The sequence below is a fragment of the Cyprinodon variegatus genome, unplaced genomic scaffold, assembly GCF_000732505.1.
Source record: "Cyprinodon variegatus isolate N-32 unplaced genomic scaffold, C_variegatus-1.0 Scaffold222, whole genome shotgun sequence".
NCBI lineage: Eukaryota > Metazoa > Chordata > Actinopteri > Cyprinodontiformes > Cyprinodontidae > Cyprinodon > Cyprinodon variegatus.
In genome coordinates, this window is record NW_015150675.1 from 300,286 (window position 1) to 327,523 (window position 27,238).

The 27,238-nt window shown below is 37.2% G+C and overlaps 1 protein-coding gene across 1 annotated transcript in view; it reads left to right on the forward strand.

The window, feature by feature from the left end:
• LOC107088562 (neuroendocrine convertase 2-like) overlaps window positions 1–27,238 on the forward strand; it is a 319,033-nt gene that overhangs the window by 161,593 nt on the left and 130,202 nt on the right. Inside the window, exons 8-12 of the mRNA XM_015380822.1 lie at window positions 14,749–14,786; window positions 17,706–17,785; window positions 19,730–19,818; window positions 23,197–23,369; window positions 26,317–26,532. Of these exons, the coding sequence (XP_015236308.1) occupies window positions 14,749–14,786; window positions 17,706–17,785; window positions 19,730–19,818; window positions 23,197–23,369; window positions 26,317–26,532 (596 nt within the window). The remainder of the gene's footprint in view (window positions 1–14,748; window positions 14,787–17,705; window positions 17,786–19,729; window positions 19,819–23,196; window positions 23,370–26,316; window positions 26,533–27,238) is intronic.

Below are 27,238 nucleotides of genomic sequence, written 5' to 3' on the forward strand. Positions count from 1 at the left end.
TACATTATTTCTTTCATTGTGCTTTTTTTCATTCATTACAGGAATTGTTAAGCATTTTTAATAAATACATTTTGAATAAAATTATCATTTGTTATTGGAGTTATTGCTGTTGACTTTTACTGAAAAGCATTTTTAATAAACCAACTGTAAATATCATGTTATTGTAGGATTACTTAGGCCTATGTTAGGTGAGTGCATGCCACAGACATCTCTATGCATGGGAACAGAGATCCCCCCCCCGCGCTCCAAGGTGTCCTGGTTTTCCCAAACGAAAATATGGCCACCCTAATGTATCAGGTCCCTGAAACACATTAATATTTGTACTATCAGCTGCACTATGTGACCCCTACAAATTTTGAAATGTTTGTTGGTCCAATCACAAGCTCAAAGCTGTTTGTTTAGTATTGCATAAAATATTTTTGTTCTTGTTTTGGTTACAAAGCAAAGAAGACTGTTTTGTTTTGTGTGCCCTAAACAGATCAGTAATGTTTCCTGTGTTTCAAATTAACCTTAATTAGTATCTCATGAGTCTCAAAGTAAATCTTTCAGCTTTTTTAAATCTAACCAATGGGCTGACTTGCAGCTGAGTGATTTGGAAATGCTGTAATCACCTCGGTAAGATTAAATGAGAACATATTCAATGTGAGACATAAAAAATGTTTAGGATAATTTTATGTAGTTTGTTCTTATGTTTTTATACACTTAACATTTATCTGCCTTTAAACTATAACTGAAAGCCACAGTGATTCAGGTCTGTGAGCCTCTAAAAGTTTTGTTTACAATACTGGAGATGGTTTTTGAACATTAGTCAGCACAATAAAGCTGAAGTCTTATCAGTAAGCCCCAGTCTTTGTGGTAATGCACCACAAGTTGCTTGTCAACAACCATTAAAATATAAAAAGAAGAAGAGGGACAAGGACAAGAATGTGCCTGTGCAAATTGTCAGTAATCCTGGTCCTGGCAACTAGAAAACAGACCACCACCAGACGCAGCTGGACTTTAGATCTTATTCAGATTTTGGACAGAGAGGATCGATGGTTTGATAGAGGGGAAAAGGAAGTGTTTGTTTTGACAAGGGATAAGCCTCACTGAACAGAAGTTAGAAGATTCTGGTTTTAGCTTCCAACTATCTATAATTCAGTCCTAAAAATTATTTGAAAGATTTTACAGAAGCATATTATTATTCAAAAGGCCAAACACAAAACCCAACACAACTAGAAAGACACTGGGAGAGTGCAAACCTCTGCCAAGAAGCAAACTTTGCCCAATATTTTGACTAACATCTTCAGTTAAAACTCAAACATGATCTGGATCATTACTAAATTTGAATGAATTGTGCTTTGGCATGAGGCACACCTCTGGTAACAATCTGTTAGCTATGTAATAAAAAGAAACGCCAACTTTCTGGAATATATTAAGAAAAAATAAGTAAAGTGCTTCTAAAAGAAATTCATAAAAAACACTGAAAGTGAAAGAAACACATTTTATTTGGTAAAACATAACCTTAGAGGAATTAATGCTGATACTGGCACTTACATTTTTAGTTTATAAACCGAAATATAATTGTTAACTAGGCTTATTAACTTTTTAACTTTACTTTTTAACTTTTCACTTAGTTTTTTTTACCTTATTTTCTTGACTTGTTAAACTTTTAGCTCAGCTTAATTTACAGTAGGTAACATATCATTCAAAGGCTCATCTAATTGGTCAAATGCCAAAATAAAATGTACAGCCATGTAGCTGGATATAGATCTAGTGCTTCTAGAACTCACTGAGGGCAGAGGGGGTGCTCCATTTGTAAGGGGGATGCAAGTGATCAAAAATGGTACCTTGCCATATCAAGGGTTAAATGTATAAGTCATGACAATAATAGTGAACTTACTGGAAATCTGGTAAAATAATTATTGTCCAGAATAAAGAGCATAAGAACATCCAGCTTTCAGACCATTTCGAGAAAGAAATTGGTCAATTGGAGTAAATGTTGTAATGCTAAAATGCCAGAGTTGTGGCCTTGAATTAGGAAGCAACAACTCTAAAGATCAGCTTAAAGTTTGAAATAAACACAAGAATATGGATGAAGATATTTTGAGACATGCTCTGCTTTCTGATGAATTGAACTGGTTTTCTTTTGCCCTGTTAACCATCAATACAGGTAATATAGAAAAGTTTTCATTCCTAAAACCACCCTTCAAATATGTGGATGGTTATCAGTAGTGAGGACAGGTGCACTTCAAAAATAGAAACTATGATTAGAAAGTATAGTGTATTATCAACTCCATGTTTAGAGAGGGAGAGATTAGGATCTAAGGGAAAATAAGGCTTTTAGTTATTATGATATAAGGAAGAGTACGGTTTGTTATAGGGGGGGTTGCACAACTCAATGAAGATTCATTAACTAGCAAAGCATTCTGGAATATTAGGGTACATATGTCCCAGAGTCAGAGAGGTTAGAACCAGTAGCAGGTCATGTTTTCCAGCAACTTAGATATACAAGAAAATCACCTTGGACTATTTTTAAATTACCCTACATGAACCCAGATCTTGATAGTATTAAAAAACTATAAAAGATTCAAAAAGTCACAAAGTAGAGACACCAACTTTCAAACCTGGGACGACCTTTGCCCTTTGTTCTAGACAAAAAAAAAGGTAACTGCAGCTGCAGACATCTTATTATTAAGTACAGATACTGACTGCTGGCACCAATGGCTGCAAGAGGTGCAGCAACACAACATTCACTAATATTAGTATCCATATGTTTGAATCACTTCATTATCATTTCTCCATTAACTTAATAATTGAAATATTCAACTGAATCAGGAAATAAGATAGGCTTCATATTGTGTTGAGTATAGAAAGTAGTGTAAGTTTTTATGTGAAGTCAGAATTCTGCAAAAAGCACAAACACAAACTGCTTATGCATGTGCATAAGCAGTTTAATTTAGAACACATGCATGGAAACTCCACCCACATTTTTGAACATTTTATATTTGCAAATTCAATACCATTAGGCCCTTAATATATTCAAGTATTAATACATGTTCCTTTACTGCACTTATTATTATTATTATTTTTATAGTCCTGTATATTTTCTCCTACTACGACATGGACCTGTCTGTGGCTCATGTCAACTTTTGTTACTCTGAAGAAGGAACCAACCTGAGAAATTGAATTGCCAGTGATTGGCTACTTTTAAGGAAGTCCTGCCTCTACTGTTTTCCCCTGGATGCTGCCAGTAATAATAGGAAATTAAAGTTCCTTTAGACCAGGCTTCTCCGAGGTTAATGAACATGCTATATTATACCTAAACGGTCAATTAAAATAATGTTCTAAATATGACCTCTTCTGTATTAGAAAATAACGCTTCAATAAATTACCTCGTTACAGCATCCTCTGTTTTCCCAGGTCTAACAAAGCAGTCAGGCAATTTTTCAGAGGAGCGCTCACTATGGACACATGTTTATGTTTTTTTTAGTTTCCATGACCATTTTGTGTCCAATGCTGGTTGCTCTGCTCCCTGTCTGTGTGTGGGTGTCTTGTTAGACCCTCCAACAAGGCAGTCCCTGGATTTCAGTATATAATTATGGTCCCATGAAAAACAGACATTTAAATGAGTTTTAATCCCAATCTGGGTGCCCCGAACAGAAGTGTTTGTGCTGCGCTGCTTACTGAGTGACAGTGGTAAAAACTGGACATGTCCAGGCAATAGAGGATGTTTGGTCACCCTATTTTAAACTAATTTCTGTTCTCTTAAAAGGTAAAAAAATGGTTTAGTAATCATTAAATAACTTTGTGTCTTTGTTTGCATGCATGTGTTCTCAATAAAACTGCTTGAATGAGTACGTATTATGCATGTGCACTTTTGTCAGAATTTTGAATCCATAGAGGGCAAGGCAACTTTATTTATATAGCACAATTCAATAAAAATTGACATTTCAAAGTTCTTTACATGACTGAAACAATTAAATACAAGGGAATTAAAAGCAGATTTAAAGAAAATGAAGATAAAAAGGAGGTAGTATAGCAAATAAAACACTTGTGCCACAAACTTAAGCTAATGATACAAAGGCAGTTCGAAATAAAATGTTTTTTTTTTTTATCTTTGGCTTAAAAGAACTTTCAGCACTTTTTACCGTTCAGATTTTTAGGCAAACCTTCGGAGACACTGTTGCAGTGATCAATTCTGCTAAACATATTGTAATTGCATAAATTTGTTTTTTTAGATCCTAGATATAAACATGTCTTTTATTTGTAGAAGGGACCCAAAACATTTCTCGACCAGTAAAACAGTTTTAAAATAATGAACAAAGATTATGATCTTAAATAGCATTGAATAGATAAAAGCCTCCTGCTTCTTCTCAGCGTTTCCTGTCATTGACCCTTTCCTTGTTCGCTCCCTCTTGTTTTACTTTGTCTTCAATCTTCCCTCTTTAATGTTTAACTCAACTTCATTTACATTCAGCACCTTCTGGTCCTGTCGTTCTTCATGTTCCTTATTATTTCTTTCTGTTTCCCCCTCTGGTCTTCTTTAACTCACCCCGCTCACTGGTGTCTTTGTTCTCTCTATGTTTTTCGTCCTTCCACTCTCTCTCTCTCTCTCTGCCTTCCTCCTCAGCTCTGTCATCTCTTCTCCTCTTTTTTCTTAACACACCCGGACACGACAGAGCATCACAGATAGTTAATAATACTCTAATTTCCTCTCTTCACGGTGTGTAAAAGGTGTCGCAGATAACCTGATTTATCAGACTGCTATTAGAATGTGAATCAGGAGTATTAGAGCAATGGACATTAACGTTCACATTGTTTAAACAACGCCACGGGACTAATGGATTTCCAAATGAATTTGTCAACACTGTTCTCAGGGAATATAATTAGTCAAATGACAGGAAAGCAGTGGAGGAGACCAGAGGAGGAGTTGGGAAATAGTTTAATCTAAAGGAAAGAAAAACATGTATCCAGGCAGTTCGATGAAAGCTATAAGGATCATCAATTTGGGAATTACTTATTGATTCAGAAGCGATTATCTGGATACCAGACATGAAGGGAAAAAGACTTAATGAATATTAAATATCTTCTTAGACATGCGAAGATTTGCAAAAAGATATGCTTTAAAATGAATCTTAAAGAGAGGAAGGAAAACTGTATTTCATATACTGACTGAAAACTAGTTCCAGTGGATAAGAGACTTAAAATCGAGGGATTTGTTTTAAACAATGGTCCTGGAAGTTCTTAGAACAGTGAAAATTTGCTTCATTTAACTTAATTAAATATAATTAAGTAAATCCCAAAAACAGTTGTGTTAGTTTTTTCAGTGGTTTTAGGATTTAATATTCCTTAATGAATGAATGAATGAATGAAATTTATTTCAGACAATTAACAAAGACTCAAAATAATAATTGATAAATCGATTTCAGAAAATATTTGAAACAAACAACCATGTACCATAAAAAAGAGTGATTGATTACAGGTTGGACATTAAAATAAATTAAATTTCCAGTTCCAATAACTTAAATAAATCTGAACTTAGACAGAAGCTAATCAAAGATAGGACATTTTCCACTTAATAAACTTGCCAGTGAGATCTAACATTGATTATTGATTAATTTATTATTCTTGATTATTCATTAATGTAAATTGTCTGAAAAGGGGTATGAAGAAGTTAAGATACTTTTGCATACCCCTTCTCCCTCTAACTGCAATTAAAGTAACTTAAGTGACCTTACTATTTAACTGCTGGTTTCCTAATTGATTTCACTATTGGGTGAAAAGTGAGACTCCTGGACATTTTAGATCTACAAGGAGTCTGCTCATCTTCCATCTGTCCTCAAGTTACCAAAAAGTATTTTACTTTTCGCTATCAGTTTTTTCCCCCTTTTTCCATGCCAAAGAATGTGTCGCTGCTGACATCATAAATATCACTGGCCTGTAAATCCCTGCAGAGTTGTTACAACTGCTCTGGAAAAAGAAATTCTCACTTTCTTATTATGTTTAGAGGTTTTATTTTTTGTATTATTTAGTGTTCTGTGTTTTTTACTACTTTCCTGTGGTTTCTTAATCAGTGATGATTCTATTTCAATACATCTCAAAGGATGCTGAGACCCATGTTTGTTTCAGTCATTTAGATTCACCCTTTTCTCACACTGTAAATTCCTGTGTGAAACTTCATCCTCAATTACCTTTAGTCATATTTTACTGTTAATCCTACCTCCAAAAAACGGGAGGAGTAGCGCTCAACTGCAAACCAACCAAAATAATTTTCTTTTTTTTAAGTGACACGTGAACAAAATCATTGTACTCCTTGTTTAATAAAAAAAACAAACCTCAATGATCCGAGAAATAAGCTCAATCTGAAAAAAATGATTAAAAAAAATCTGTTAAAATGAAAAAATGAAAGTCACACAATGCTTTTCCACCATGATTCAACAGAATGATTGTAGTCTTAAATATTTTTTGTTGTACAGCCTTTAGAGTCAATCCTGCAAATCAAACCATTCCTGTAACTGTCAGTGAGACTTCTGCTCCTCTCAGCAGGTTGTTAGTCCACTCCTCATGAACTGCTCTAGTTGAAGGGTGCTTTTTCATTCATGCCAAGGAACAATCCATAACATTTAGGTGATCATCCAGATCATAATCTGGAAAAAGGAATGTTTTCAAACATTCTCAATCGTGAGGTAGGGATACTGTAGTTGAAGAGACAAGCAGTTCTCTACTAAACCAGAAGGTGGCAGTAGCAACTATTGATAGCCTCAGCATTGGACTCAAAAAGTCTGGTGGTATTTTCCCAAAGACAGAAAGAACGTGGTTTGTTAGCAGGATCAATTAAAGGCTTATGAACAGATTTTATGGAATTGTACAATTCCATAAAACATGTTTTACTAGAGGTGTGGCTCATGCCAGGGAACAATCCATTTAAATTGGTAATGCTCCAGTTTAACGTAGAGGTGTTAAGTTGCACTATGCTGCTTTGTGAGGTCTTGGCTCTCCAGGTGCTTTCCTAGTTTTTCTGTTGAGGCACATTTGAAAAGCAATTTCTGACTTCTTTCTGTTGTTTTCAAAGGTTTTTTATATCGATACTTTGTCAGATTAAAGTTATTTCTGTGTGCATTGTTGGTTTTCCTTTTATTAAACGAGGCATATTCACAATTTTATCCACACGTGAAGCTATATCCATAGGTCAAACGGCTGAATATTTTGACAGGAAAATCAGTTGTTCTCTCCACAGCTCTAGACTTTACAGATCAGAGATCAGCAGAAGGTTGCTACATGCCACTACATGCTCATCCAGGGGGAGTAAATCCTGCAAAGTCAATGCCTGGATGCAGTCAGCTGGGTTTTCCTTTTAACTGATTAGTTCGGATGATGGGATTAATATGTCTCTGTGAAGATACCAAGCCATCATTGAAAGAGAGTTTAATTTGTAGTTTATTTGTAGCCTTTTTAAGTTTGCTGCAAATGTGGAAGAAAGGGATTGAGGTAAATCTGACATCAGCAACTAATCGTCATCACACATAAAGTGATGGCATCATGTCGTAGAGACACTTTTCTTAGATGAACGTAGAGCTTTTGAAAGATGATGAGTAGGGGTGTGGGAAATAATAATTTTGGCTATAACGATATTCGGCTGCCCAATACAATATTGATCTTTCACTTACTAGTATCGATTTTGACAAACGAAACATGTTTACCTAAAACAATGAGGGAAAATGTGCTACCTCTGCACCGCCACTCTGGCAGTTAGCGCTGTAGAGCCCTTTTGCTGTGCGCCGCAGCGCCAATTCTGTACTTCAAGCACTCACAATGGAGAGACTCAAACCTCAAAACAACAAAATAGCTAAATGATCAATATCTTGCAGCACTTGCTTTTTTATCTATTCATTTGATTTTGATAGCTGGGACATGTAGTAATATTGAAATATCATGATAATATTGTGACCCAAGTATCGTGACATGTATAGTATCACAAACCTAATGATGACAAGTTAAATACAGATAAATACTGATCAGTACTGGAAAAAATGATTTTTAGAAACCGCGAAAGACAAGCTGGTAAACACCCCTAAACCTAAAGCCAGAATTGCAATGGAGGAGTTTTTAATATAGCAAATATATGTTGTAGTCTGGCATATTGAATGTTCAGCATTTAAATTTAATTGATAATCTGTGACAAGGGTTGATAGATAGAAGTCAGTGCCTGAGCATCCAATCTGATGAGACTTGTTCTGCAAAGAGAACGGTGATGATTTCCTGTCAGCTCCGGTCGCAGCTACAGGTAGTTCTGCAAAGTATTTAGTAACGTGAATCAATACTTATTTCTACTATTGTTATATCCTATTTCTTCCTGTTCAGCTTTAGGCATTACATTGTTTATGTTTCTTAGATGAATTCACGATGAAGTAAAACAAAATGGGTTGTAATGTCAAAAGTTCAAAGTGTATGAATCCATCTGAAGGGCAATGCAAAGCTGTATAAGATTTATGCACCTCTCTTTGCCAATGTGGCTTTAAGCGAAAATAAATGTTTATAAATATTACATTATATATATATTTGAATATTTAAAAATACGTTTTAAGAATCAAAGCGAGGTGGACTTTGGCAGCTAAAGTCTCTCCCTCCTACCTCCGTATCTCTGGCAGTCATGGCTGAACTGAAATCCCGGAACTTAGAGTGGACAGTGAGACCAGAACTGTGAAACCGTGCTTTTTCCTCTCTTTGTTTATTTAAGAACCACAAGATGTTTGCATAATGCATTTCTTTCTCCTTCTTCCTATCTCTTTATTGTATATCTGCTCTCCTGCTTGACTGTTTATGTCTGTGGGTGTTCGGCACTCTTCTGATTCACGCTTGTTTTAAATAACAGGAAATTTCAAGTTGTTTACTCATTGATTGACAGAAAAGGTTTCAACTTGCAAGTGGAATTTGTTTATGAATTTCAGAAATAATTACAGTAAAATGAGAGCGGGTAGAGAGTTGAAGCACACAGAGAAAAAAACGACTTTCCTCCACACAGTGCTTCTCTGCAGTGGCAAGCATTTCACACTCGAACACGGAGCTCTGTTTGTGAGTCCACCATGGGATGCGGGCTGACCACTGGGCTGATGGGGCAGCAGGGTGAGGTGGGGATAACAGCTGCTGCTTGAATACTAATGTTCCACTTTAGAAGTCAACTCTTTTCTGTATCATTACATCCTCTGCTCTCTGTTTGTGTCTCTATCTTGTCTTCTGGCCTGCCTTCCCTCCAGCTCCAGGCTTTCCATCACCTACATTTCCTCAGCCCTTATCTCAATCATCATCAAACTGTTCTTCTCCTGGAGATTTTACCACTCACTTTTCAAAGAACACCCCTCTCCAACACACATACATACGTTCCTGACAAAGGCAGGTAATTAAAGCCGAGTGTCCGGTCCTTTTTAAATGCTGAGCTGATTAATGAGAGCGAGGTGCAGGGCCAGGAAGTCTCACCCTCAGTGGGTGGTGATACACAACCTTGCCTCTCTACAGTTGTACTCAGTCTTCTATTTCACACGTTTATATGAAAATGATGTGCTATATATGCAGCCTCATTACAGAAATATTGATGTCAGTGTTACATAGTTTACATCTTCCCTCCTCCAGTGCTCTCCTCCTCTTTAACCTCTCTTCTTCACCTTCGTGTATCTCTAGCAGCCTGTTGTCTTTTGCTCTTTTATTTTACAGTAACTTACACAGAGGAGACCAGTTCGGGTGGGGGCGGATGCAGGATCAGGGGTATAGCGGGGGCCCTCTCTGATGTGATGTCGGCTCATTTTCTCCACGGCAGCTCAGGCACGACTTGGTGTCGGCTCCAAATGGCCCCCGCCACAGCTCGATGTCTGATTTCGGTGCGTTTTTGACCCCGTGGTTCAACGCGAACGCTGCCGGAGCGAAGAGATGGAGTGTAGATGCCGCCGCCGCTGAACACTGACTCGCATGCACACATGCAGAAAGCCGAGTGTGCACACACACACACTCATGCCTGCACAATCACAATCTCTGCTGGGTCAGCCAGGTTCAAAGCATTTGTATTCATAGGAGGTTTTGCATTTGCTCCACCATCTACAGTGGTCCTCGACTGTGGGATGTGGTTTTTTTTGTTGCATACTCTGCCACTTTTGTCAAGTTTAAGTCTCTATTCTGTCCTGCCTCATTTGGTCTATTTTAAATGAAGCAGAGTTCACTTCCACTGTTGTTTCGGACCCTTTGTGATGGTTTCACTACACTTCAGTGGACTCTGGTCCAGACCAAACAACCTAACAGAGACCCCTCTTTTGTCACAGTTTTGGTTCTGTTTAGGTTTTCTTTTTGAGTTTTCTGTTTGACTTTGATCCATTTTCCTCTTTGTTTTCTAGTTTTATTGGTTTTAATTCCTATTTTGTCGTGTTTTCTGGATGTATTTGAGTTCTTAGGTATTTCTCTGATGCCCTCTTATGTTGGTGTCCTTTTCCCAGGCTCCCTTCTAGACCCCTCTGTTCACATCTGCTCCCAATCTGCTGATTAGCCTGGTCTTCATTTCTCTCTTCCATATTTGCACCTCCAACTTAGTCACTGTTGCTGGTTTGTCGTCATTTCTTTGCCCCCTTCTTATTGTCAGTATTCCTGGTTTTCAGTATTTTGGGAATTTGTGAAATTATGATTTTGGATCTTTGCTTCTATTACCCTTTTTGGTTAATTAAATGTAGCAAGAAACTACCTCAGCTTTAGTATCTGTATTTGGGTCCTGTCAAACTTTAAATCCATTGTTTTTTAAGGTGATTGTAGTGTGGGGGATATGGTGTGTCCATGGTTGTCACAGAGCCAGTTAAATATAAATTTCACTTGTCATTTCATATATTTATCAGAGCAAACAAGAAATATCTAAGAACTAAAATACAATAAAAAATAACTAGAACACAATAATGGAAATAAGACCAATGAAAACTCAGAGACAAAACTTGAACAGAACCAAAACCATGACAATCTCGACAGCCCACAGCTTGCTCCTCACTTGATGCTTTTCCACAGAGTGGGAGAATCTTCTTTGGGCTATAGGGTTAAGTGCAGGCACCTGGGGTGGCATCTCTTCAATGTGGGGAAAGAAGAAGGTCAGAGGTTGGCAGCACTTGAGTTTCATTGTCTTGTCTTCGATCCTCCTCCCTTTTCTTACTTGGCCGTAGAAACCCTCTTTGTCTGTCCTGAAGGTGTTTTCTCTCTCTCTTATCTGCTGCTAGACATCCAAAACCAATAAAATGACAAAATCAATACTGGTCAAGAGTAGGACATAGTTGAGTTGAGGAACAGTTTAGATTGGAGAGGTAGGTGAGTTAGCGATGTTTGGGAAGGAATCCAGCAGTTGGAAACAGGAAACAAACCACAGAAGCAATGAGGAGATTTTTTGCATCTTAAGAGGATTTCTTCCTAGAACCTACCCCTCTACACTTAGGAAGTCCTGATAACTAACAACCATCAACAGCGCAATGAACACCTGAGTTTCAATCTCATTGTTTTATATGGAACCTATCAAAACAAACCTTTATCTCAAGAAATATGATACCAAGTTGCATTTTAGTATTAGGAATTAGGTTGTATGCAAGTGCACCGAAATTCAATTCAAAGTGATCCATCCATACAAGCAACAACTGCTTTTTCCTTTAAATGTACAGAGGAATAATCTTTTATTTCCGGGTGGATCATCTAAATAATTGGTCCCCCTAATTGACAATCATTCTGATAATATGTTTACATCAGGCCATCCTACATGCTCGTCCTGTTAGCTAAATATTTATGTGCCTGCGCACCTTCAGGCATATACTGTATATGTGGTGAGTTACAGTTTCAGACAATCACTGAAGCTCATTCTTCTCATCGCAGTTCTTTGAAAAAGGCAGAGGGTCGTAAGAGAAAATGTGTCTTCAAAGTGTTTGAGAAGAAAAGAAAGGCCTCTGAAGAGTCAGATATATCCCGGAATACTTTGTGCGGAGAACTGTCCTTGCGAGCCATTATGGGACTTGCTGTTAGAGCCGCCTGCTGTCGCTATAGGCTGTCGCTACCCGACAGCAGCGACTAATAAAAGGGCACAAAAGCGCATGTACTTCCTGCAGAGGATGAGGAGAGCCCACCTGCCCCCACCCATCCTCCTCACCACCTTCTGCAGAAGCACCATAGAGCGTTCTGACCAGCTGTCTCACTGTGTGGTGTGGAGGCTGCAGTGCCTCAGACTGGAAGAAGGTGAGGAGAGTAGTAAGAACAGCAGAGAAGATCATCAGGGCTTCTTTTCCCTCCATTAAAGACATTTCATTCCAGCGCTGCGTGTCCTGAGCCCGTAACATCATCAATGACCCTTCATCTTTACATTAGATTACCATGTTTACTTTTTATCACTGCAGCAGTTTAAGAAATGGAAATGTTTTGAGAGCTATACTGAATGAAATTTTGCTTTGTTTACACCCTGTGTGTTTCAATCAGTGAAACAAGATCGTGACAGAATCAAGCTTGATGTATGCATGTAGTCAAATGCTTGGTCATCCAAGAAGAAAACTTTTTAAAAACCACAAACAACTTCCAGTGGGATAACGACTCTACTGGTGTGTTCACACCGAGTGCAAACTTGGCAACGTTTTTGCCAAGTTTCAGATGCACATTGAATCTGAACGTAATCTGAATGATGGAGCTGTGGTTATAGTGTAGAGGTTTATGGTTGTCTTAACAGGGTTTCCTGCCTAATTGATCTGTTTATTCACCCTCACACTAGTCTTCCTTACCGGTTTTACCTGTGGTTTCATATTTTAATATTATTGGTGGTTTCTTTTACTACAATGAGAAAGTAGTGATGTTAAACAAATATTAACCAATTGCAAATAGGCAATAAGCCCTTTGCATTAGCAAGATAGCATGTGCATCCCCTGAGTGCCAATTATTACACATTTAGTGAACAGTAACATTTGATAATATATATATATATATATATATATATATATATATATATATATATATATATATATATATATATATATATTATATATGAAGGTCTAGGTACCAGATGCACCGGCCGCCAGTGTTCTATGCAGGGATAACATGGGATTCCAAAATCCGTGTTCTGTGTGAACATACCTTAAAGATAGAGCAATAGCAACAATAAAATGCATTGGATTAAACCTATTAATTTATGGAAAACAAATTTGTCAAATATTACCATAAAGTATTTACTGAAATACAAACATGGAAGTGGTTTTGATGGTTTGAAATTGTGGCGGAGTGCAAGGGTGTTATGTTTGGTAACCTTGCTACTATTGTTTACATTACATTTATTTTAGCATGCAAAGTAAATTACTCCAACCAACCTAACACCAGTTACAAATGTACACATGTTGAAGAGGACAAGAAAATTGTCGAGTTCAAGTCTGCAAAGTAACATGCTAGTCTGGCTTGGCGTATCTTAGCATAGCACACCAGGGCAGGCTCCAGCGAGGCTGAGCCCACCCTGGGCTCCATCCTGCCTGAGCTCCACGCAATCAGGCCGTGACAGCGAAACCTTCCTCCGGTTACTATGGCAACCAGAGGAAGTGCCTGTATGGGACAAAGGCAGGTCGGCCCTGTGTGTGTGTGTGTGTTTGTCTGTGATTGAGAGACAGAAAGTGAGTGATGTGCAGCAGAGCCGGCGCGGCCCTCCTGGGGTCCTCATTCGTTTGTCTCTTGCTGAGACCACAGGAGCCCTGCTGCAGCAGAGATGGAGGTGGTTGGAGTGACGGGAGGTTGAGGCGGGTGTAGGGGGGGCAAGCTAGAGAAAGGCAACTGATGTGGAAAGAAAGGTGGATGAAAAGATGTGAGAAAGGTGCTGGGAGAACGAATAATAAACCGAAAAGAATGACATGAATAAGGTTGAATTTGGATCATTCGAAGCCCTTTGTTCATTCACTCATCTAACAGTCGTGCAGAATATGACATAAATCTTGACAAAACTCTACTTTGAAAAAGAAAAAAATGCAGCACACTTTGGCAAATTAATTGCACCAATTAGTGGGGCCCTCAAAATTTGAATAACCTGTCTACCACATAGGAAGCTGAAATGGCTTGAAACTGCTTCCCTCATGGCATCAAAGGATGCAGTAACAGGTCCAGTGCACTTAGGCATCACTTAATGAAGAAAACATGGAAAAAATGGCATGGATCTCATAAACATTATCTCTATATTTAAATGCGTCTCACTTCCTGCACAAGTAGACTGAACTAGTTGATAAAAAATTAAAATGTCATCCTCTCTTCTTTATCTTTGATTTAATTCTTGTTAACATTAGGCGGGCACCCCTTTTGCCCTGTAGACACTTTTACTGGATTGTAACCTTGTACTGTCTTATACAGTCAGCTAGTTTACAGCAAAAGCATTGATTCACTATTGTTATGGAAAGAAAATCATCACATGTGGCAGTTATCTGATGCAATCAAGAAAGGAGTCACTTCTTCTTATCATTCATCATCGAAAATATCTTTCAGCCTTGATTATTTTAAAAAAATTACAGGTTTTTTTCATGTTTAGAGTCCAACAAAAGATGGATTATCTACCAAACAGAAATGTGCAATTAAGACACATTTAGATTGTTTTACAGCACTATCAGTGATGTATCTGTTCTCTGTGGTTTTGATTATGTCTGTTTTGGGCAAAAAGGACAGAAAATACAAGGAAAGAATTAAAGGGGCAATGAGTAGAAAGTGTGGCCTTGGAAAATGTTTGTAATATACATTATTCTTGTTTTCCTTATTTAGGTGTGGATCATACAAACTTGGATTTGAAGAAAAACTTTGTGAGTAAACAAAAATAACACTTCTTTAGTTTTTCTTTTAAGCAAATCATGGAGAGTATATTGAGCAAACTGTGCTGATCAGAAGTTTACATTCAATTCAATTCAATTCAGTTCATTTATATAGCACAAATTCACAACACATGTCATCTTAAGGCACTTTACAGTTCAACCAGATCATACAGTCAAATTGATTTAGGTCATCATTGACAAGATCCTGGAATAATTTTGTCTGGATGTGTTTCCTTTTTTCCTGTCTGGAATGAATTCTAATAAGTTGGTTTTCTGGCACTAAAATCAGTGTGTTCATTTAAGGTGAATGTCAGCCTGGTGTTCCTTTGTAAACAGTTTTGATGAGTTAAGATCGTTACCCTGTCAGAACACCAAACTATGTCCAAGATTTAATCCATCTAATGGGAGCATCAAATGGTTTAAAACTGTTGATTTATTCAGCCACGGTTACAAGACATTTGGTCGAAGGAGTCAAGGCTAGTTGAATACTCTGTTTCAGCAGAAACTTATTCTATAGCAGGTAAAGAAAATCCTCAACCATTAAAGGTCCAGAGACATTTTTAATTACAATCCATTACTTTAAACAGGCAGTCGTTTATGCTTCCATGTTAAACATTGATTTATTAAATAAAAAATAAAAAAATAGAAAGTTTATCCATTTCAAAATCTAAATTGTTTTTCAAGTAGAGAACAACAATCTTTCAGTTTGGTATAAAGACAATTTATTGACTCACCTTTTTTTAATAAAACATCTAAACTGATGGGTTTTTTTTTCCTTTTCTTTCTTTTTTCTGTCTTAATGAGAGCAGTGGGCTTTATGCTACCCTGCAAGGCTTTAAACCTGGGTTTGAATGGAGACAAAGCCATTCTAAAGCACATATCAAGGTGCTCATTTTGAGCCTGGATCCATATTTATTTTGATTCTGTTCATGGTGGAGAATCCTGCTTCACAACAGCAGGTTGAGCCAAATATGCTCAAAATGTGCAGGGTTCTATGTTCTATAGGTTTACTACTGAACATTTTGGGCAATATTTCTTGTGTAAATTTTAGCCCTCATGTTTCTTCCATGTTTAAAGATTTTTTTTTATTAAGGCACATTAAAAATTTTAAAAAATCATTCAAATCCCCATTTTTTCCATAGACTGATACATTTGGCCTTAAGCTCAGGCACAATATATAACTATTAACCCTTGGTTGCACTGGATGTGGAAGCGGCTTTTCAGCTGATCGCAGCAGCTCTAGTTAGTCAGAGTGGTTACACCTGGGTTTATCCCATTATATTTCTGAAGCACCCCAGGTGCGATCTGTGCACATCGCTGTCCTTTTGCTGATGCTTATGGTATTGACTCCACCACAGTCTAGAACAGAGTGAATGGAGGGTCGATGAAAAGCAAAGTGGATCTGGCCAAGTTTACATGTAAAAACTACAAGAGAAACCTTTAGATAGTATTTTCTGGACTTTTATGTAATAAATCTGTTCATGTAGTTAAACTATTAACTGTCCAACCCCGTCTGCGGTGCCTCCAAATATGCAGCCTCATTCTGCCACAATAAAGCTACTCTCTGTCATTACAATGGTTGGATATGGCAGGTTAGACACTCCCAATGGCTAAAGAGCAGCAGCTGATTACCTTTATACTTTTAAGCCACTTTAATATAGTAATTTTGGTTTGACTAGTTAAAAGGTGTTAAATGCATTAAACGAAAGTAACCAAAAAGCTAAAAATATAAACTCTCTTCCCCATTAAAAAGATCCAAAGAATTACTAATCACTTTACTGGTTTAACTTTTTTATATAAAGCCTAGAGGTACACTACTATAGCAGGATGCAATCGGGATGCGATAAGTGCTCCCATGCACATCGCAACCACATCCAGGGGTGATTGTCCTTTTTTTCTCCACAATTTCAACATCGTATTATCCCTGATTTATCCAATCACCTTTTGGAAAGGTTTTCGTATCATTTTATATTTAATAGATGAGTTAAAGCAAGTCTTCAACAGGGGGTCCGCAACCCCTAGGGGTCCACAGAGATACTGTAAGATAGTCACGAAAGTTTTGGTTGATTACTTTTTTTATATTCCCCCCTCAATTTTTTGCACTAATTGAAATGTATTTAAATCCACATGAACATGAATTCAACAGACTGTAGTAAACAGATAAATGGAGGCAGAAGATGTCTTTCAGTCATCAATGCACACATTCAGCGACACACAGGAGCTCTTTCAAGCTGGGCACCATTTCATTTACAACACCTCTCCCATCAACCAGGAATCAGAATCAGAAATACTTTAATAATCCCAGGGAGAAATTGCCTTCGTTACATTACTCCATCTGTAATAGAGTGACTTTAGGACCAGTTTGATAGAACACAATTTCATACAAAATATATATTTAAGGGGTTGCCGTTCCATCTCGCCATCAGTTTGGGGGTCCTTTCCCTGGAAAACATTGAAGTCCCATGAGTTAAAGGTTGCAGCATTTCTGAATCCAACATTTCAACAACCAGTCTCATAGATGATGGTGCCGGCTGTTATCCTGGCGAATAATAAAACATATGTGTCGTCCTACGTTTTTTTTCTCCTGCTGTAGCATTTATAACCTTATAGGCAGTTGGACGCACACCGGCCATCTTGTACTTTGAGAGAGCAGATTGTCTGGCATGGATTAGCCATGTAGTCTTGTTGCAGCGAAACACACACATAAGTGCTTCTTAGGCAAACACATAAACCACACTGGTGGAGACAGTGTTTGTCGTCAGTCAAAAGGAATTATGTTGACAGAATAATACAAGTGTGAGCAAGTATCAGGAGTTTTCCTTCATTGCCTGTCATATCGTTCTGATGTTTCATGTTGAGAGATGCTCTGTCCTGCACTGCGCTTATTTGTTTTCTGCCTGGCTTCCACAGGAGGCCCTCGCCAGCTATGACCTGCGTGCCTCTCATGGTCTGTCTCATGATCCGATGCCTGTCAGAGATGAGGAGAACAGGTACTGATCGTCGTTCTTGTTTTCTTAGTCACTTAGGCAGTCTTATTAATGAAGAAAATAAAAGGGGTCTTTACATTTAGATTTTAAAAAATGACACCAAACAGGAAAACTAGTCTACTTTGGAGACAGAAGGCTTTTAAATATAACTTATGATGCTCTCATGTTACAAATTAATTCTGTACCTTAATGTATTTTCTGTGCATAATGGTCATTTTTGCCAACTTCGGGCCTTTTCCATATTTCTTTTCCCAATACTGAGGCATTATTGACCACTTATTGAATTAAAATATTGTGGAGAATGTCTTTTTTTCCATATTCTTAATTAGATTAAGGTCTGACAACAAGATATACTCTACATTCCCACCACAGCCTCAAGTCTATTTCAGCCTCTAAACGTTCTCTGCTTTCAATGTTGATCTGTATTAAACCCCATCTGTCTTTTAATGTCCAGCTTCTTTGTTGCTGCTGTTTAAGAAAAGTTTTTAGGTGTGTTCAGGTTTTTGTGAAATGGTAGTTTTCTAACTCGTAAGTCCAAAGATTGGACTTAATCATGACTTAACCATGAAGTTAACAGACTGTTTCCTCCTGTGAACCCCATTTTATAGCAAAACGCTGCCATTATACAGAAGCTGTAAGTTTAAAGCATGTTCAGCGGTTGTCTGAAACACTTCAAATGTACTTTAATATGCCAATATGCATTGGAGATAAGTCCTTGATAACGCATAAGTTATGCTCAAGTTACTCATAGGTTTTCGAAGAGATGGACACTAAGTGTGGAATAAAATCATTTTGGCAATATATCGCGATTTTTGGCTGCCTGATATGATATCGATCTTTTAGTTCCTAGTATTGATTTTTTTAAAGGAAAATTTTTTTACCTAAAACTGAGGGAAAATGGGCTACCTTTGTACCACCACTCTGGCAGATTGCGCTGTGGCGCCCTTTTGCTATGCGGTGCTGCATATTTTTTATAGTTGAGGCGTTCACAGTGGAAGACATGGACTCGCTTAAACCCCAAACAACATGGATACCAAAATAACTGAACCATCGATTTCATCTGATGAACATAAACAGAGATTGTTTTTTTATCTATGCATTTAATTTTGATAGCAGGAAAAAAATCGCAATATATGGTTATAATGCAAGAAAGTGATAATATCGTATTGTGACCCGAGTATCATGACAAGCATCGTATCGCAACACCCATGCCAGTACTCACCCCTAATGGACACCATGACTTATGAGTTACTTACACTTAACATGTGTCAACCATCAAATAACTTACCTGTAACTTATGACCCACTTATGAGCATAAGCTGGCATATGCTTGACGTACGACGTCCAGTGTGCTTCAGCATACTTCAGCATGCTCATAGCTTTATAAAACTTACCCATAAATTATTCAGCATATGCCAGGGTTTTTGCCAAATTTTTCATACATCAGGCATATGCTGTATAAATTGCCAGGGTGTGACAGCACCATAAAGGGTAACACATACCAAAACAAAAGTACACTTTTCAGATTTTAAGAACGAAGAAACATTAGTCATTTCTCTGTCACTTTAAAATAAGCCCATATTTTGCTTTGGTTTGATTCATGAAATTTCCCCACAATACATTCGTCATTATGGTTATAATTTGGCAAAATGCAGAAGATGTTCGAGAGGGTAAAATGTTTTTGCATTCGATAACCACATGATACATTATTTTAAAACTTAGCCAAGCAGAAAGCTTTTCTCTGATTAAGATGAATCCTTGATAATACCTTAAATATCCTTGCAACTCCTCTGATCTGAACCAGTAAGAATGTACCACATGTAATTATTTGTCCTGGCACAGTTATTATACAGGCTCAGATCAGAACATCCAATGAAGCAGAAAATTCTCATCTCTGCCTATTTAGTCTCAGTATGTGGCTAACGTCTCAGTCCCGCTCTGTTTCAGTCACGGTACCCGTTGTGCAGGAGAAATCGCCATGGAGGCCAACAACTCCTACTGTGGTGTGGGCATCGCCTTCAATGCCAGGATAGGAGGTAAGGAAACCAGTCCAGCTTTAGGAGACGAGGGTAGGCAGTTCACTGTGGGCGCACTCTTCCTGCCAAGAAAATGACATGGCAGAAAAATCTTTATTACGGTCATTATGTTCCAGCGATGATCTGTTATTATTGCTGGTATATAATGAAAGTGCTTTTGAATTCAACACATACTTTTGGTTAAGAGTACACTGGAAAAATTATCTAGCAATAAGTAAAAATTTCTTAAATTAACTGTATTTACCCTTAATTTGAGTAGTTAAATGAGATGATGTGCTAATGGAATGAATATTTTTACTAATTCCGAGCAAATTATCTACAAGACACAGTCATAGATATTACAAACAGTAAAAGCTTTGATATTTTCACCTTATAAGAATTAAATCTGGATCATTTATGAATCGTATTACCATCATTTAAAAAAAAATTTAAAAAAAGGGAGATAACTCAGAGAAGGTAAACAGATTTAGAACGGATTCTATTCCTTTTATGCTAACAACTTTTTTATTGATTGCTAAAAAGTAAAAAGAAAAATTGTCATGGCATGTTTTTTTAAGAAAAAAAAACCTAAAAAATAATTTAAAAAAAAAATATACATATATTTGATAAATAGCTATACTTTTTTTAACATTGTTTTATCATCTAATATATAATTATCTTATTTTCTATTGAAAAAAAATATTTCTTTCAATGAAAACAGTTGTTTCATTATTAATCTATTATTAATTTGTTATTATAAATTAATCTATGAACATTTTTTGGCTTAAATTAATATATTCAGTTCTTTATTAATTGCACATCTAAATTAAATCCTGCTGTAAGCGTTCAAGGGTTTTAATTACTGAATTGTTGTTGAAAAGGAACAATCTTCTGTAGAGGTCTGTCCACCAGCGGATCTGGAGAAGCCTCTGATTGAAGCCACTCTGTTGCTGTTTTTGTGTCATGATTTTATCTAGTGCTCTGACCCACATGCAGAAGACCAAACAGAGAGACCAGGGAAAAGTTTAACAGGTTTATTTACAATGATGAGATGAGTCCAGTGCTGCTCTGAACACTGTCCAACCGGAACTGGAAAGTGAGGGGAAGACACTGCGGTTAGTTCAGGCTCAGTGGGAAATTAGAATCTTTGACTTGAAGAGGAGGAATAGGTTGCAGACTCACGTTTCCAGAAAAAGGTGTCTCTTATAGAATCCAGTCGGTGTGGGATGTTCCAGTGAATGTCTTGTTCGATGGAGGATGGACAGGGTTTACCCAATTGCCGTTGTTCCTTGGTGAATGGAGAAGCTGACTGCCACTTAGATTTCCTGCGGTGCTTGAACAGGTTATTTGGGAGATGAATCCCCTGCTCAGAGAGAAGCCCCAAACGATCCTTGGGAGAAATGGTTGATCCAAACCACAAACTTAAATCCTCAGCTCTGTTTGGTTCTCAGAAGATCCTTCCAGGGGAGAGAAGGTCCGAAACATCCAGTTTGCAGGATGACTTCCTGCCGAGAGGCAAAGACAAAAAAAACAAGATTGAAACTCAGGTAGACAAAAACTCAGTTTGACTCAGCAAAACTCAGCTTGGCTAGAGTATCCAAAAAACTGGCAAACACTCTGCCGTCGAGGTAGTGGCAGTCAGCAGCTTAAGAGTGCTCAGATAATGAGGTAACCATCCGCAGGTGTGTGAGGAGGCCAACCAGAACCAGGCGCCGCCTGGTGGAGGAATGAAAACAAACACAAACCACACAGACTGGATTCTTAACAATTTGAAGTTGTAAAATCATCTCCATAGATTTTAGATTTCCCAGAACAGATAAAGTCTCATTTATCTGTTTTTTTTTTTTTTATAGTGATAATAGCATTATTTTTGCTAACATATTTAAGGGATAAATAAAATAAATACACGAAACAAATTTTCTTTTTGATATACATGTGATATATGATATACAAAACCTATTCAATTCCGTGTTGCTTGTTGTTAAGAAAATGTGTGTTGATGTTAGGAAATATATCCTTATATCCGACATCTCAAATCTAATTTAGTCTAGATACTCTGTCAAAATGAAAACAGAAAATGAGACACGTCCCTCGGCTAACCTCTGATTTTTGATTTCTGAACTTAGATCTTTTTATCCATGAGCTCCAATCATTTGTTCCTAAAAGTACGTTCCAGTACCCAGAAAAAAGAAAAACACTTCATGAGGCGAGACCAGGAATGTGTTTCTACAGTTAGTCCTAATTTTACCTTGTTGGGTCATAAACAGAGTCTGGTACAGAGGAGATGAAGGGGCAACGACCTGCATGAAAAATGCATGTTGAACTGCTTGGTGCTTTTGAAAGCAGGGCCATACGGTCTGACATTCAGCAAAGTTTTTTCCTCATTTTTTTCCTCTGTGAAATTATTTAGAATTACCTTATAAAAATGTTTGGTCTTTTCATTTCTTCCACTGCGGTTTTTATGTGCCTGTGATAATCCAAAGTTATGTTTCTGGCACACATACCATTTGAAATTGTAACCCAGATGTTTAGATTTGTTTTTTATTAGAGTATACCACCTTCTGCTGAGGTCATTATACATCAAATTTAGCCGCATGGATTCAGAATAGGCTGCCAGCCAGTTAGATTTGTATATATACTGTAAACAAAAATTATTCAGTACTTTTGGCAGCAAAGCGGGCAACATTAAAATCGGAATATCTGAAATTATTTCTTTTCAAAAAAATGGGTTTGATAAAAAAAAGTTTACGCACATTTAGTCCTCCACTGTGTGTAAATAAATCATGAAAAATGAGCTCCTATAGCTTGCTCTCGTCTTTGTTCCTCTCTAGAACTAATATTTCTGGATTAACCACGTGCTAACCTGGTCGGACTGTGTCAACACATTAACACGCAGCCAGAAAAAGAGTAAAACAAAACAAAGCTTTGCTTGGATTTCCTTTCAGCTCCCATGGAAGTACACTGAAAAAAATGAAATAGATGCTGTGAGGTTACCTTCAGTAAAAGGGAAATATGAAAAAGGCAAATAACCAGCTTTATAAATCCCAAAACATCCTTTTTCTTTGCCTTCTTGATGTGCTGGAGCACTCGTCTCCATGTTCAGCCTTTAATTGGATGCTGTGTCTCTGTTTCTCAGGGAATATCTTCCTGTTTATCCTGATTATAAAATAAATCAATAAAAGACACTTATAGTTACATAAATATTTAGTTAGAAATGTAAGAATTTGGTCGAATTAATTTTTTTACCTCTTAACGACCCTTTAAAGCTAATTTATTGTTGAGGTTTGATTTCATACATGTTAACTTGTCCTAAAACTAAAAAAAAAAAACTTTTATTTTGCCATTTCCACTAGCTGGCCTGAAAATCCTGATCTGTGCAACCTGCTTTGTTTTGTACAGGCATCCGTTTGCTGGATGGCACTGTCACAGATGCCATGGAGGCCTCAGCTCTGACCTATAACATGCACTTCATTGACATCTACGTCTGCAGTTGGGGCCCACGAGACAACGGGGCCGAGATGGACGGGCCGCAACGCCTGACAGCGCAAGCCCTCCGGCTAGGAACTCACAAGGCAAAGCTTTCTTCCCAAAAGTTCACCATTCTGGCTGTTGCATTTAAGGCCTTCAGAACAAAAATGGCGTAAAATTTTGCAGTCAGATTTGGAAAACTTACTTTATCTGTTGATTCCTGAGAGGAAGTATAAAATATGGGGGAAATTAGAACCATCTACTGTAGCCACAGTGTTTTTTGTTTTTTTTTAGGAGATAGCAAAACCAGAGAGAAAAGAAAATGAGGGAACTAAACCTTATTCTAAAAGTCTGACTTCGTTACCTCCTAGAGAAAAAAACAAGTTAGGCATAATAACGTTTTCTGAATTACTTGCATGCACAAAATGCAAACCAATGAAGGCATGATCAATTAGGTGATCTGTATCTATAAGAATATAGAAAAGACAGAAAACAAGTTAGAACCATGTAACTGTAGGATCAGTGAGTATTTAACAACTAAATACTGGCTTAAAATGTGTCACTACTTCAAATTATTTTGAGTTTTTCTATGTGGGTGCCCAAGGTTTTTAAGGTTGACTAAAAAAACAATGAATTAATAATGACATGATCCAAAGATAAAAGACTCTGAAAAGCTATCAGAGAGATATTGATATTGTTTACAACAAAATGTCGCTTCTCTGCTGTTAACCAGATGCACTACTTTAAACTTTAAAAACCTAGTGTGTTTTAATAGTAAAATTGACTTGATTGGTATGATCAAATTTTACAATTTTAGGTAAAAATAAATTTTGGGGTAAACCGACCGACGAAAGTCCAGAGCAGAAAGAGAAACCAAGAAAGACCCATTCAGATTAAACAGCTGTTTCACGAGTTTGTCCTGACCAAAAGATAGCAGAAGCTACAATATTTAAAACCTTGGTAAAAATTTAGATTATGAAATACAGATACAATTTAGAAACATGGTCTCAAGTGGTCTTAATTTTGCTTAATGAAATATAATCATACTCCTTTACCAGGCATATGAAACAGAGAGAAACAAGATATAATTAGAACGCAAAGAACAGGAAGCAACACTTTTCATTGTGATCAAATAACAGATGTATGAGGGCAAAAGGCCAAGCATCGCCTTATAAATAAAAATGTACCAATGTACCAAATGCCTGGTGAACAAGGAAGATCATCCCACTCTAGAATAAAGTTCACAATGATGAGTCAAGGCTCTACAGTTTGTTATGAGCCACTGAGAAGCATGATAAGTCAATCTTATATAGACATTAAGCTGAAGAATTCATGTAAAACAAGTCTTCACAATTTAAAACATACATAAATGTTGTACATATAAGCCGCTTTTTTTTCTCAAATGAAAAACAAGCTTTATTTTGAAAGAAGCCCAGTGTAACTTTAATTTTTATTTTTATTAAAAGATTTTCAATACAAGGCTGAAAGGTAAGAGAGTCATCAAGTTTGCCTCCAAGGTAGCTATAACATGAACCAGCTGGATGAAGTTTTTCCTTTAGAGTAGACACCGTGGGCGGAGCTACAGGAACATTCTTAGTGTTTAAAAACAGCGATGGTTTAGTCTTGTCAACAATCAGGACTAGTTTTAGCTGCTAAAGTGTTAGCTGGATTACATTAAAATGCTTTTTGTGAGAAAATGAATGTGTGGTTAGAGCTAAACGCAAATGCAGAAAGGAAGACATAAAGATAAGTAAAAGTTCAAAAGAACAAAACAACTGGAGACAAGAAATGCATGACCAATGTTCTATAAACGTTGACTGTAACTATAAACCAGCAATTCAAAGGGTATGAAAAAATATCACAATCAATAAAACTAAAGCTTTGTTATGGATGGTTTAACACCTCACGTGTCTTTACTATAAAGTGTGTATTATATATATATATATAATTATTTTAGAACTGTAAATACACAGTCACGTGTTTATATTACTATTTTTTTATGTATTTATTACTGTTTTCAAGGCTGCACTTTAAAAAATGAAATTGTCTAGAGCTGTTTTAAATGAAATTTCTTTTAGTATACACTCATGTATACGAAATGAAAAAAAAAAATCCCTCTAATTCTAAGTATATTTTTGCTGTAACATCAACTCCACCATAAGAAAATGAGAAATGGTTATAGATCTTCCGTTTACTGACGTTTCACCATACCCTTGTCAGAATACCTGCAACTTCAAATAGTATTTTTTTAAGCGCTTTAACGCATAATTACCAAACTCCTGACTTATTTTTGTTTTAGTTTTTTTTTTAATTATGCTATTCAAACTGTTTTTTAGCTTTAAACATATGAGCGTAATGACTACCCTCAGTGATCTGTGGCTGTGCAGCTTGTTACACAACAGCTCTGAAGTACTGGGTCTTTTGATGTCTTTCTACCGGAAACAGCATTTTGCATCTTCAGCAATTTCAGATACAGTAGCTTTTATGTCCACCTTTGACTGCTTTGGGTAGATACCGCCACTGCAGACTGGGCTCACCCAGTCTAGAGCTAAAACCCTGCTAAAACAAGGAGTACTGGATGGTCTACTCACACAATTGGCTTTCAAGAATCTGGCGGTTACCCTTTGGAAGATCCAGAAAAACATCCTGCTCCTCCCAGGGGCAGCACCTTTTGGTAATTGGAGCTGCCACAGCTCACACCATATCTCCAGCCCTTATCAAACCGATTAAAATTCTTTGGCTTTCTTATTCTGTCCTACAGCTAAAACAACAACAACTTGTGGAGCAAAGTGTTCTCTTTGCTGTCTTATATATCCCTCATAATAAAAAGCACACTTGCTAAAAAGACATACAATATTCCCCTTGTTTGGTGTAGAGATGTTGTCCATATATGTCATTTAAAAACACTCAATATATTGGGTTCTTGGTATCTCTTAAGATAATCATGGACTTTAAGTCAAATTAAAAAGGAGATGTACAAATGCAAGTAACGGATGAAAGGGAGTTAAAATGTTTGCCAATTTAATGGACTCATCATTTTCCTTTCTTTAGGGTCGACAGGGGAAGGGCAACATTTTTGTGTGGGCATCAGGCAATGGTGGAATGCAGCAAGACCACTGTGGTGCAGATGGGTATGTCAACTCCATCTACACCATCGCTATCGGAGCGATCACTCAGGCCGGGAAGCCCGCCTACTTCGGTGAATCCTGTCCTGGAGTGATAGCAGTAACCCTGACTGGGGCCAGCAATGGAATCTCACTGCCTTTGGTTAGTGTGTCAGTATTTTCTAATACAGTATGTCTAACTGCAGTATTTCTCAGAAATTTTTGTGTTTGTGAACTAGCAGCATGACTCTTAGGCTGCTTTGAGCTAAGAAAAGGCTGTTAAAGAGCAGCCACTGGTGTGATATTTATCAAGGTCTACCAAATGACCTAGGTGATTGCCGGGCACACTCACAAAGACAAGCAGAAATGAGTGTTAATTGGAGGTAAAGTGTGGCTGTAGTGGCTGAGAATGGAAGAGGAAGGAGAAGAAGTGTTGATGGCGGATGTAACACTAAGAATATATGAGAAAGATGTTGTGCCAGATCCTGGTCTGGAGAAACTGTAAGGCCAATTTTATCACTGCGTTAACACTCCTCTCTATTGGGATCTAAGCAGTTTTAAAACTGCATATTTGTATTGGAAAACATATAAAAAGTTTGTTTATTTTTAAATAATAGTTTTTCATTTGCCACTAACAGGTGGAAGGTATTACAGACACACTTGTTCTCTGTAAGAAAATCCAACTGCAAGAACATAAATCATATAGAAAAAGCTTAAACTAGTAAAGTAGTAATCTTAACTATAATCTCTACCTGTTACCTGGATTTACAATTGAAAAAAAATGAAGAGTTTCTGCATATTGTGTAAAGTACTTTGAATGGCGTTTGACTATTTCGGATATTCCATATATAATTGGTCCAAGCATTCAG